Source organism: Nerophis ophidion, linkage group LG20 (assembly GCF_033978795.1).
Source record: "Nerophis ophidion isolate RoL-2023_Sa linkage group LG20, RoL_Noph_v1.0, whole genome shotgun sequence".
Taxonomy (NCBI): Eukaryota; Metazoa; Chordata; class Actinopteri; order Syngnathiformes; family Syngnathidae; genus Nerophis; species Nerophis ophidion.
The window spans coordinates 12,231,149-12,245,377 of record NC_084630.1 but is presented as its reverse complement, the minus strand read 5'-3'; the positions used below and the strand labels follow the sequence as shown (position 1 = coordinate 12,245,377).

The window sequence follows — 14,229 nt, the reverse complement described above, 5'->3', positions numbered from 1 at the left end:
CAAGCACACCTGTGAAGTGAAAACCCTCTTAGGTGATTACCTCTTAAAGCTCATCAAGAGAATGCCAAGAGTGTGCAAAACAGCCATATAAGGTACATACTTCCTGGACATACCACTAGATGGACACACATTGAGACTCACTGACCTCATATTTGTGTTGTGACTTGAGAGTCAAGGTAAATAACGCTGAATTGTAAATGAATCCATCAACATTGGACTACAGTGAATTGGAGTTCCCTTATGTTTTTCCACATGTTTTTCTGGAACTTTGCAGGAGTGGAGTTTATCGAGCCGAGGACTGGTTTCTTCTGTAAACTTTGCGAACTGTTCTACACCAGCGAGGAAACGGCAAAGATGAGTCACTGCCGCAGCACGGTGCACTACAGGAACCTACAGGTGTGTGCAAGGAACTGTACCCACAGCCGCTTTACCTCATATTAGTGCCAACGATGAAGTGGCGACTTGTCCAGTGTGTACATCGCCTTCCGCCCGATTGTAGCTGAGATAGGCACCAGCGCCCCCCGTCACCCTAATGGGAATAAGCGGTAGAAAAATGGATGGATGGATAGTGCAAACGTGTGCATGAGTGATGACACTGAAATATCGACACAGCCGATACCAGATCTTAATGAGTCACCCAATATTATAAAAGAGCAAGTGCATGTGTATTTGTATTGTAGACTACTTGGAGACACCACATACAGAATTGGATACAATAACGCCATCATTTGTTTTGCACCGTGATTTTATATTGTTTGGATATGATTCCAGCAACACTTAAAATACACTACTTTTTAAATTGTGCCTTTAAATTTGACCATTAGGTATATTTGCACAGAGAATCTGTATCCGATCTGTATTGTCCATACTATTCTGAATTCTATTCAGTACGGTAAGTAGTAGAGTGGCCGTGCCAGCGACTTGAGGGTTGCAGGTTCAATTCCCGCTTCTGCCAACCTAGTCACTGCCGTTGTGTCCTTGGGCAAAACACTTTACTACCCACCTGCTCCCAGTGCCACCCACACTGGTTTGAATGTAACTTAGATATTGGGTTTCACTATGTAAAGCGCTTTGAATCACTAGAGAAAAAGCGCTATATAAATATAATTCACTTAATTCACATCACTAGTGTGAATCCACCGGACCAATTCTGAGTCATTCTAATGGACTCACTTTGACTTCGTTTTTTTTTTGTTAGTCTAAACCACCTGTGTCAAACTCAAGGCCCGGGGGCTATATCTGGCCCGCCACCTCATTTTTTTCTAGCCTGTAATGACCATGCGTCTATTAGTTTTCTACATGCAGTCAACTTTCTATTTTTGACAGAAAACAATACAAGTACTGTATGCAATTTCATATATTTTATACTTCATTTAATATTGCAGACACATATTATATCATCACACATTCCAAACATCAAAATAAGTACTTAAATATCTGCTTACTCATGACTTTGAAGCAACTTATCCATCAAATTATTTTTTTTTTTTTCCCCTCGGCCTCAGTCTGCACCCCCACTCCAGGGCCCAGGCTAAGACCGATTTTTATTTTATTTTATTTTATTTTATTTTATTTTATTTATTATTATTTTTTTTATTTTTTTATTTTAATCTTCTATTCTTTTCATGTTTACCTGTATGTCATCTTTTTTGTAAGGGGCGCTGGAAGCCGGCAGACCCGTCAGCGATCCTGTTCTGTCTCCCTGTAATGTTTGTCTGATCTTGAATGGGATTGTGCTGAAAATTGTCATTTTCCTGAAGGAACTCTCCTGACGGAATAAATAAAGTACTATCTAATCTAATCTAATCTAAATTGTACAATGTAAAAATACATTTTCAGTAAAAAAAAATGGTAGCTCAGTTGCCAGAATTTTACCCTTAAAACACAAAACCAAAATATGTGTAGTAAAGTCACCAACGCGGTGCCCACAAGCACCAGGTATTCCGTAAGGACCAGATTAGTAAGCCGCTGGCCTGTTCCAAAAATAGCTCAAATAGCAGCACTTACCAGTGAGCTGCCTCTATTTTGTTTAATTGTATTTATTTACTAGCAAGCTGGTCTCGCTTTGCTCGACATTTTTAATTCAAAGAGAGACAAAACTCAAACAGAATTTGAAAATCCAAGAAAATATTTTAAAGACTTGGTCTTCACTTGTTTAAATAAATTCATTTCTTTTTGTACTTTACTTCTCATAACTTTCAGAAAGACAATTTTAGAGAAAAAATACAACCTTAAAAATGATTTTAGGATTTTTAAACACATATACCTTCTTACCTTTTAAATTCCTTCCTCTTCTTTCCTGACAATTTAAATCAATGTTCAAGTAAATTTATTTTTTTCACTGTAAAGAATAATAAATACATTTTAATTTAATTGTTCATTTTAGCTTCTGTTTTTTTGACAAAGAATATTTGTGAAATATTTCTTCAAACGTATTATGATTAAAATTTCCCAAAAATTATTCTGGCAAATCTAGAAAAATCTGTAGAATCCAATTTAAATCTTAATTCAAAGTCTTTTGAATTTCTTTTAAAATTTTTGTTCTGGAAAATCTAGAAGAAATAATGATTTGTCTTTGTTAGAAATATAGCTTGGTCCAATTTGTTATATGTTCTAATAAAATGCAGATTGGATTTTAACATATTTAAAACATGTCATCAAAATTCTAAAATTAATCTTAATCAGGAAAAATTACTAACGATGTACCATATTTTATTTATTTATTTATTTTTTTTAAGATTCGAATTAGCTAGTTTTCCAATCCAATCCAATCCAATCCACTTTATTTATATAGCACATTTAAACAACAATAACGTTTCCAAAAATAAAATAAATACAAAAAAAGTATATATATATATTATGCTCCACCAATGACTGAATAAAAACAGAAAATAAATAAATATAAAAACAATAAAAACAATATAAAAACAAATATAATTAAAAACTATTTTAACTAGTTTTCATTTATTTTCGTGTAAAAAAAAAACACACACATTTTTAAGGTGTGGCGACATTTATTTTATTTTGTAGTAGTCGTAGCAACTTCCTTATTCATTTATGAACTGCTCATGCAAGGGGCGTGGAGGCCACATTGGGGCCACATTGGGGCCACATTGGGGCCACAATTTAGCTTGTGATCACATTATAGTTGCAGCGTAAACAGCTGGAAAAAAATTTAATTTCGAAAAAAAAAAATGGATTCATGTAAACGTTAGACAATGTGGCAGTAAATCTAAAATAAGGCAAAAAAATACTAAAAACACAAACACGGCCTGTTCTCTTCAGTCATAACCACTGCTTGAGTGTGTGTTTGTGTGTTAATTTTACACGATTGGACATCTGGCACCAAGTTTCAAATTTCTCTGTTGGCCAGCAGCTGGTGCAGATTGGACGAGAAACCATTCCCTGCCATTCAATGTGTGACATTCCCCAAAGAAAAATGGTCCTCACACTTGTGCTGTCAGTCAAAGCTGAATGTGTATGTGTACTGTACTGGTAATGCAAAATCAACACTGGATGTTGGTCAATGAAACCATTGATTGTAAATTACACCGATTGTAGAGCAAAGTATTGTTACAAAATGTACCACCAGGAAATAGCTCATTGGAATAATAACTAGTGCCCTCTAGTGGGTTCTTCGGACCACCACACACTGCCATGAGAGCCCGGATTTCAGGGTACAACACTGTTTTATTTGCATAAATGTGGAGAGGCGTTTGCTTTCTAGCAAAATGTCTTTCTCTTTGTTCGTCTCTCTCTCTCTCTAACTCTCTGTCTGGCTCCAACTCCAACTACATGTCTTATACCGGCTGCTGCTAATAAAGGCGACAGGTGATTAGATAACAAGGCCCACCTGGGCCATCTACCATACTTGCCAACCCTACCAATTTTCCCAGGAGACTCCCGATTTTTAGCGCCCCTCCCGATTTCCACCCCGGACAACAATATTGGGGGCGTGCCTTAGAGGCACTGCCTTTAGCGTCCTCAACAACCTGTTATCACGTCCACTTCTCTTCCATACAAACAGCGTGCCGGCACAGTCACATAATACACACACACACACACACACACACACACACACACACACACACTAGAGGGGGGGGGGGTCCTCTCCAAGGTTTCTCATAGTCAGCATCGTCACTGGCGTCCCACTGGATGTGAATTCTCCCTGCCCACTGGGTGTGAGTTTTCCTTGCCCTTTTGTGGGTTCTTCCGAGGATGTTGTAGTCGTAATGATTTGTGCAGTCCTTTGAGACATTTGTGATTTGGGGCTATATAAATAAACATTGATTGATTGATTGATTGACACACACACACATACAGGTCACACACTGAGGGTGGCCGTATAAACACTGTTACAAATATGCACCACACTGAGAACCCACACCAAACAAGAATGACAAACACATTTCAGGAGAACATCCGCACAGTAACACAACATAAACACAACAGAACAAATACCCAGAACCCCTTGCAGCACTAACTCTTCCGGGACGTTACAATATACACCACCTGCTACCACCAAACCACGCCCCCCTCCAACCTCAACCCCGCCTCCTCCATCCCCCATGTCCCATATTCGGAGGACTTAAGGTTGGCAAGTATGCCATCTACTCACCTGTCGCTGTCTTCAAGGCCGGTCCTGGCACACCCCGTTCCGCGACAGGCCCGCAGGCCACGCCCCCCTCCACACAAAGTTATGTCCATCTCTAGCTATAAGCAAATGCTCGCCAGTTACTGTGGCTTTTGCGACAAGGGCGGGGATGCTTTTAAATCAAATTCTTTAAAGGAGAACTGCACTTTTTTGTGCAATTGAGACAAGCACTCAAATGTTTTCTTTTTTTTTTTTTTTTTTTTTGCATTTTACCTTGTTAATAAACGCTGGTAAAAGTCAGCCAACTATGGAGGTTATGGGAGTCACGTGGCGTTTGTTGCCTCAAAGGGTCGTATTCAGCCGACGTCACGTGCGGCTCATTAGTCAAGTCAATTTTAATGATATAGTACGTTTACAACAACTTTTAAATTAAACCAAAGTGCTTTACAGGTAAAAAAAAAAAAAAGCAAAGAGCAACAGAAACAGAAAACAAACAAAGAAAATAAACAAAGAATAAGCTGAACAAAATAGTGCAAAAAGCAATGCGGTAAAAGGGGTCGAATAAAAAGTAAAACATTTGCTAAATAAAAATCATAGTAATAAATATGTGAGATTTGAAGTGGTGGCCCAGCGAGCTTCTATTGTTGAAGAACAATACCATATGCTTGTGTTGTTTTCGACTGAAGTTTTGATAAGACGAGGAGAAACGCACATCCTCATAAACGGCGCATACAACAAAAATAACAAGGCAACAAACATGGCTGTAGACGCAAAGTTAGATCCTTAAATGCAACCTTACCAGAGCAAAAACTACAGATGTCCGATAATGGCTTTTTTGCAGATATCTGATATTACGATATTGTCCAACTCTTAATTACCGATTCCGATATCAGCCGATACATACAGTCGTGGAATTAACACATTATTATGCCTGATTTTGTTGCGATGCCCCGCTGGAGGCATTGAACAACATAACAAGGTTTTCCTAAATAAATCAACTCAAGTTATGGTCAAAAATGGCTTAGCTGATTTCTTCACCTTATTCCCAATCGAAAAACATGTGAGTAGCTAAAACTTTGAGTTGCGCCACACATTTTCGATGCGAGACAGATCTGGACTGCAGGCGGGCCAGGAAAGTACCCGCACTCTTTTACTACAGAGCCACGCTGTTGTATCACGTGCTTGGCATTGTCTTGCTGAAATAAGCAGGGGCGTCCATGTAGAAGACGGCTCTTAGATGGCAGCATATGTTGTTCCAAAACCTGTATGTACCTTTCAGCATTATTGGTGCCTTCACAGATGTGTAAGTTACACCCGCCTTGGGCACTAATGCACCCCCATACCATAACACATGCTGGCTTTTGAACTTTGCGCCGATAACAGTCTGGATGGTTCGCTTACCCTTTGGTCCTGATGGCACAATGTCGAATATTTCCAAAAACAATTTGAAATGTGGACTCGTCAAACCACAGAACACTTTTCCACTTTGCATCAGTCCATCTTAGATGATTTTGGGCCCAGAGAAGCCGGCGTTTTGTGGATGTTGTTGATAAATGGCTTTCGTTTTGCATAGTAAAGCTTTAACTTGCACTTACAGATGTAGCGACAAACTGTATTTAGTGACAGTAGTTTTCTGAAGTGTTCCTGAGCCCATGTGGTGATATCCTTTAGAGGTTGATGTCGGTTTTTGATACAGTGCCGTCCAAGGGATCATTCAATGTTGGTTTCTGGCAATGCCGCTTACGTGGAGTGATTTCTCCAGATTCTCTGAACCCTTTGATGATATTGTGGACCAAATGTGTTGAAATCCCTGAATTTCTTGCAATTGCACTTTGAAAAAAGTTGTTCTTAAACTGTTTGACTATTTGCTCACGCAGTTGTGGACAAAGGGGTGTACCTCGCCCCATCCTTTCTTGTGAAAGACTGAGCATTTTTCGGGAATCTGTTTTTATACCCAATCATGGCACCCACCTGTTCCCAATTAGCCTGCACACCTGTGGGATGTTCCAAATAAGTGTTTGATGAGCATTCCTCAACTTTATCAGTATTAAATGCCACCTTTTCCCAACTTCTTTGTCACGTGCTGCTGGCATCAAATTCTAAAGTTAATGATTATTTGCACCAAAAAATATGTTTATCAGTTTTAACATCAAATATGTTGTCTTTGTAGCATATTCAACTGAATATGGGATGAAAATGATTTGCAAATCAATCAATCAATGTTTACTTATATAGCCCTAAATCACTAGTGTCTCAAAGGGCTGCACAAACCACTACGACATCCTCGGTAGGCCCACATAAGGGCAAGGAAAACTCACACCCAGTGGGACGTCGGTGACAATGATGACTATGAGAACCTTGGAGAGGAGGAAAGCAATGGATGTCGAGCGGGTCTAACATGATACTGTGAAAGTTCAATCCATAATGGATCCAACACAGTCGCGACAGTCCAGTCCAAAGCGGATCCAACACAGCAGCGAGAGTCCCGTTCACAGTGGAGCCAGCAGGAAACCATCCCAAGCGGAGGCGAATCAGCAGCGCATAGATGTCCCCAGCCGATACACAGGCAAACAGTACATGGCCACCGGATCGGACCGGACCCCCTCCACAAGGGAGAGTGGGACATAGAAGAAAAAGAAAAGAAACGGCAGATCAACTGGTCTAAAAAGGGAGTCTATTTAAATGCTAGAGTATACAAATGAGTTTTAAGGTGAGACTTAAATGCTTCTACTGAGGTGGCATCTCGAACTTTTACCGGGAGGGCATTCCAGAGTACTGGAGCCCGAAATGAAAACGCTCTAGAGCCCGCAGACTTTTTTTGGGCTTTGGGAATCACTAATAAGCCGGAGTCCTTTGAACGCAGATTTCTTGCCGGGACATATGGTACAATACAATCGGCAAGATAGGCTGGAGCTAGACCGTGTAGTATTTTATACGTAAGTAGTAAAACCTTAAAGTCACATCTTAAGTGCACAGGAAGCCAGTGCAGGTGAGCCAGTACAGGCGTAATGTGATCAAACTTTCTTGTTCTTGTCAAAAGTCTAGCAGCCGCATTTTGTACCAACTGTAATCTTTTAATGCTAGACATGGGGAGACCATTGTATTCCGTTTATATTTACATCGAACACAATTTGCCAACTCATATGGAAACGGGGTTTGTACGTCTCTTGACTTCTGGAATGTCATTTCTAACACTTTTCTTGTTTTTTTTATGTCCCCTCATGCAGAAGTATCTGTCCCAGCTGGCTCAAGAGAGTCTGCATTTTGGATTTTCCACGACACAGTGACATCATGTGGACATATCAACCTTGTACAGCAGGCGTAGCCTTGAAGATATCGGGGGGAGTAAAACTTGAATAACTGAAATATCACTGACAGCCTAAACAATAAATGTTGTACATAGTCAACTGTAATGTATATTTATGTATTTATTGTTAAACAACTGTTCCCGAACCGGAACCTTAGACCTGTGTTTTTGACTCGGCATGTCCTCACTAAATCAACTCCTTTAAAGACAAAATCTGACTCGCTGTCGAAATTACCAAAATGTGCTACGAAGTCACTTAAAAAAATGATGCCAATGAATGTTCTTACTCAGGGGAAACTGAGGCAGATTCTCAGGGTCGTTGAATTTGTTGGAAGAGATTTCAGTGTGTTGTATTTCCAACTTCTTGATAACTGGAGTCTTTGTGCTGCGCTTCTTGTTTTTCTTGTGTGCACTACTGTTGTCTTTCAGGTCCGAAGTCACATCATTTGTATGGCAGTTAATAAATGTCACGTTGAAATTCAGCCATCCATAGTCCCCAGTTTATCTGGCTCAGGCCTGGGCAATTATTTTGACTTGGGGGACAAATTTAGAGGAAAAAAAATGTGTCTGGGGGTCCGGTATATCTGTTTTTAGGAAAACTAATACCAAACCTAGGAAACCAACCCTGAATATTGAGAACATACCCCCCTCTCAATCGTCGTATTTTACAATCAAGCCCATTTTTAGGAAAACTAATACAAAACCTCACGATAAAGTCTGATTGAATTATAAAACTGTTTTGACAGACCGTCTTAAAAATGGAATGGAATTGTAATTTTTTTCTACGAACGATACAACCCTGAATATTGAGAACATACCCCCCTCTCAATCGTCATATTTTACAATCAAGCCCATTTTTAGGAAAACTAGTACAAAACCTCACGATAAAGTCTGATTGAATTATAAAACTGTTTTGACAGACCGTCTTAAAAACGGAATGGAATTGTAATTTTTTTCTACGAACGATACAACCCTGAATATTGAGAACATACCCCTCTCAATCGTCATATTTTACAATCAAGCCAATTTTTAGGAAAACTAACACAAAACCTCACTATAAAGTCTGATTGAATTATAAAACTGTTTTGACAGACCGTCCTAAAAACGGAATGGAATTGTAATTTTTTTCTACGAACGATACAACCCTGAATATTGAGAACATACCCCCCTCTCAATCGTCATATTTTACAATCAAGCCCATTTTTAGGAAAACTAATACAAAACCTCACAATAAAGTCTGATTGAATTATAAAACTGTTTTGACAGACCGTCTTAAAAACGGAATGGAATTGTCATTTTTTTCTACGAACGATACAACCCTGAATATTGAGAACATACCCCTCTCAATCGTCATATTTTACAATCAAGCCAATTTTTAGGAAAACTAATACAAAACCTCACGATAAAGTCTGATTGAATTATAAAACTGTTTTGACAGACCGTCTTAAAAACGGAATGGAATTGTAATTTTTTTTCTACGAACGATACAACCCTGAATATTGAGAACATACCCCTCTCAATCGTCATATTTTACAATCAAGCCAATTTTTAAGAAACCTAATACAAAACCTCACGATAAAGTCTGACTGAATTATAAAACTGTTTTGACAGACCGTCTTAAAAACGGAATGGAATTGTAATTTTTTTCTACGAACGATACAACCCTGAATATTGAGAACATACCCCTCTCAATCGTCATATTTTACAATCAAGCCCATTTTTAGGAAAACTAATACAAAACCTCAAGATAAAGTCTGATTGAATTATAAAACTGTTTTGACAGACCGTCTTAAAAACGGAATGGAATTGTAATTTTTTTTCTACGAACGATACAACCCTGAATATTGAGAACATACCCCTCTCAATCGTCATATTTTACAATCAAACCAATTTTTAGGAAAACTAATACAAAACCTCACGATAAAGTCTGATTGAATTATGAAACTGTTTTGACAGACCGTCTTAAAAACGGAATGGAATTGTAATTTTATTCTACGAACGATACAACCCTGAATATTGAGAACATACCCCTCTCTCAATCGTCATATTTTACAATCAAGCCAATTTTTAGGAAAACTAATACAAAACCTCACGATAAAGTCTGATTGAATTATAAAACTGTTTTGACAGACCGTCTTAAAAACGGAATGGAATTGTAATTTTTTTCTACGAACGATACAACCCTGAATATTGAGAACATACCCCTCTCAATCGTCATATTTTACAATAAAGCCCATTTTTAGGAAAACTAATACAAAACCTCACGATAAAGTCTGATTGAATTATAAAACTGTTTTGACAGACCGTCTTAAAAACGGAATGGAATTGTAATTTTTTTTCTACGAACGATACAACCCTGAATATTGAAAACATACCCCTCTCAATCGTCATATTTTACAATCAAGCCAATTTTTAGGAAAACTAATACAAAACCTCACGATAAAGTCTGATTGAATTATAAAACTGTTTTGACAGACCGTCTTAAAAACGGAATGGAATTGTAATTTTTTTCTACGAACGATACAACCCTGAATATTGAGAACATACCCCCCTCTCAATCGTCATATTTTACAATCAAGCCCATTTTTAGGAAAACTAATACAAAACCTCACGATAAAGTCTGATTGATTTATAAAACTGTTTCGACAGACCGTCTTAAAAACGGAATGGAATTGTAATTTTTTTCTACGAACGATACAACCCTGAATATTGAGAACATACCCTCCCTCTCAATCGTCATATTTTACAATCAAGCCAATTTTTAGGAAAACTAACACAAAACCTCACGATAAAGTCTGATTGAATTATAAAACTGTTTTGACAGACCGTCTTAAAAACGGAATGGAATTGTAATTTTTTTCTACGAACGATACAACCCTGAATATTGAGAACATACCCCCCTCTCAATCGTCATATTTTACAATCAAGCCAATTTTTAGGAAAACTAATACAAAACCTCACGATAAAGTCTGATTGAATTATAAAACTGTTTTGACGGACCGTCTTAAAAACGGAATGGAATTGTAATTTTTTTCTACGAACGATACAACCCTGAATATTGAGAACATACCCCTCTCAATCGTCATATTTTACAATCAAGCCCATTTTTAGGAAAACGAATACAAAACCTCACGATAAAGTCTGATTGAATTAAAAAACTGTTTTGACAGACCGTCTTAAAAACGAAATGGAATTGTAATTTTTTTCTACGAACGATACAACCCTGAATATTAAGAACATACCCCCCTCTCAATCGTCATATTTTACAATCAAGCCCATTTTTAGGAAAACTAATACAAAACCTCACGATAAAGTCTGATTGAATTATAAAACTGTTTTGACCGACCGTCTTAAAAACGGAACGGAATTGTAATTTTTTTCTACGAACGATACAACCCTGAATATGGAGAACATACCCCTCTCAATCGTCATATTTTACAATCAAGCCAATTTTTAGGAAAACTAATACAAAACCTCACGATAAAGTCTGATTGAATTAAAAAACTGTTTTGACAGACCGTCTTAAAAACTAAATGGAATTGTAATTTTTTTCTACGAACGATACAACCCTGAATATTAAGAACATACCCCCCTCTCAATCGTCATATTTTACAATCAAGCCCATTTTTAGGAAAACTAATACAAAACCTCACGATAAAGTCTGATTGAATTATAAAACTGTTTTGACCGACCGTCTTAAAAACGGAACGGAATTGTAATTTTTTTCTACGAACGATACAACCCTGAATATTGAGAACATACCCCTCTCAATCGTCATATTTTACAATCAAGCCAATTTTTTGGAAAACTAATACAAAACCTCACGATAAAGTCTGATTGAATTATGAAACTGTTTTGACAGACCGTCTTAAAAACGGAATGGAATTGTAATTTTATTCTACGAACGATACAACCCTGAATATTGAGAACATACCCCTCTCTCAATCGTCATATTTTACAATCAAGCCAATTTTTAGGAAAACTAACACAAAACCTCACGATAAAGTCTGATTGAATTATAAAACTGTTTTGACAGACCGTCTTAAAAACGGAATGGAATTGTAATTTTTTTCTACGAACGATACAACCCTGAATATTGAGAACATACCCCCCTCTCAATCGTCATATTTTACAATCAAGCCAATTTTTAGGAAAACTAATACAAAACCTCACGATAAAGTCTGATTGAATTGAAAAACTGTTTTGACAGACCGTCTTAAAAACGGAATGGAATTATAATTTTTTTCTACGAACGATACAACCCTGAATATTGAGAACATACCCCTCTCAATCATCATATTTTACAATCAAGCCAATTTTTAGGAAAACTAATACAAAACCTCACGATAAAGTCTGATTGAATTATAAAACTGTTTTGACAGACCGTCTTAAAAACGGAATGGAATTGTAATTTTTTTCTACGAACGATACAACCCTGAATATTGATAACATACCCCTCTCAATCGTCATATTTTACAATCAAGCCAATTTTTAGGAAAACTAATACAAAACCTCACGATAAAGTCTGATTGAATTATAAAACTGTTTTGACAGACCGTCTTAAAAACGGAATGGAATTGTAATTTTTTTCTACGAACGATACAACCCTGAATATTGAGAACATACCCCTCTCAATTGTCATATTTTACAATCAAGCCCATTTTTAGGAAAACTAGTACAAAACCTCACGATAAAGTCTGATTGAATTATAAAACTGTTTTGACAGACCGTATTAAAAACGGAACGGAATTGTAATTTTTTTTCTACGAACGATACAACCCTGAATATTGAGAACATACCCCTCTCAATCGTCATATTTTACAATCAAGCCAATTTTTAGGAAAACTAATACAAAACCTCACGATAAAGTCTGATTGAATTATAAAACTGTTTTGACAGACCGTCTTAAAAACGGAATGGAATTGTAATTTTTTTCTACGAACGATACAACCCTGAATATTGAGAACATACCCCTTCTCAATCGTCATATTTTACAATCAAGCCAATTTTTAGGAAAACTAATACAAAACCTCACGATAAAGTCTGATTGAATTATAAAACTGTTTTGACAGACCGTCTTAAAAACGGAATGGAATTGTAATTTTTTTCTACGAACGATACAACCCTGAGTATTGATAACATACCCCTCTCAATCGTCATATTTTACAATCAAGCCAATTTTTAAGAAAAATAATACAAAACCTCACGATAAAGTCTGATTGAATTATAAAACTGTTTTGACAGACCGTCTTAAAAACGGAATGGAATTGTAATTTTTTTCTACGAACGATACAACCCTGAATATTGAGAACATACCCCTCTCAATTGTCATATTTTACAATCAAGCCCATTTTTAGGAAAACTAGTACAAAACCTCACGATAAAGTCTGATTGAATTATAAAACTGTTTTGACAGACCGTATTAAAAACGGAACGGAATTGTAATTTTTTTTCTACGAACGATACAACCCTGAATATTGAGAACATACCCCTCTCAATCGTCATATTTTACAATCAAGCCAATTTTTAGGAAAACTAATACAAAACCTCACGATAAAGTCTGATTGAATTATAAAACTGTTTTGACAGACCGTCTTAAAAACGGAATGGAATTGTAATTTTTTTCTACGAACGATACAACCCTGAATATTGAGAACATACCCCTTCTCAATCGTCATATTTTACAATCAAGCCAATTTTTAGGAAAACTAATACAAAACCTCACGATAAAGTCTGATTGAATTATAAAACTGTTTTGACAGACCGTCTTAAAAACGGAATGGAATTGTAATTTTTTTCTACGAACGATACAACCCTGAATATTGAGAACATACCCCCCTCTCAATCGTCATATTTTACAATCAAGCCAATTTTTAAGAAAAATAATACAAAACCTCACGATAAAGTCTGACTGAATTATAAAACTGTTTTGACAGACCGTCTTAAAAACGGAATGGAATTGTAATTTTTTTCTACGAACGATACAACCCTGAATATTGAGAACATACCCCCCTCTCAATCGTCATATTTTACAATCAAGCCAATTTTTAGGAAAACTAATACAAAACCTCACGATAAAGTCTGATTGAATTATAAAACTGTTTTGACAGACCGTCTTAAAAACGGAATGGAATTGTAATTTTTTTCTACGAATGATACAACCCTGAATATTGAGAACATACCCCCCTCTCAATCGTCATATTTTACAATCAAGCCAATTTTTAGGAAAACTAATACAAAACCTCACGATAAAGTCTGATTGAATTATAAAACTGTTTTGACAGACCGTCTTAAAAACGGAATGGAATTGTATTTTTTTTTCTACGAA

General features: G+C 36.8%; 1 protein-coding gene across 2 annotated transcripts in view; it reads left to right on the top strand.

The window, feature by feature from the left end:
• rbm20 (RNA binding motif protein 20) overlaps positions 1-8,383 on the top strand; it is a 152,479-nt gene extending 144,096 nt beyond the window's left edge. For both annotated transcript variants that reach the window (XM_061880483.1, XM_061880485.1), the window contains exons 13-14: positions 275-396; positions 7,822-8,383. In XM_061880483.1, coding sequence (XP_061736467.1) covers positions 275-396; positions 7,822-7,881 — 182 coding nt within the window. In that variant the 3' untranslated portion in view covers positions 7,882-8,383. The remainder of the gene's footprint in view (positions 1-274; positions 397-7,821) is intronic.
• Positions 8,384-14,229: the final 5,846 nt, after the last annotated feature.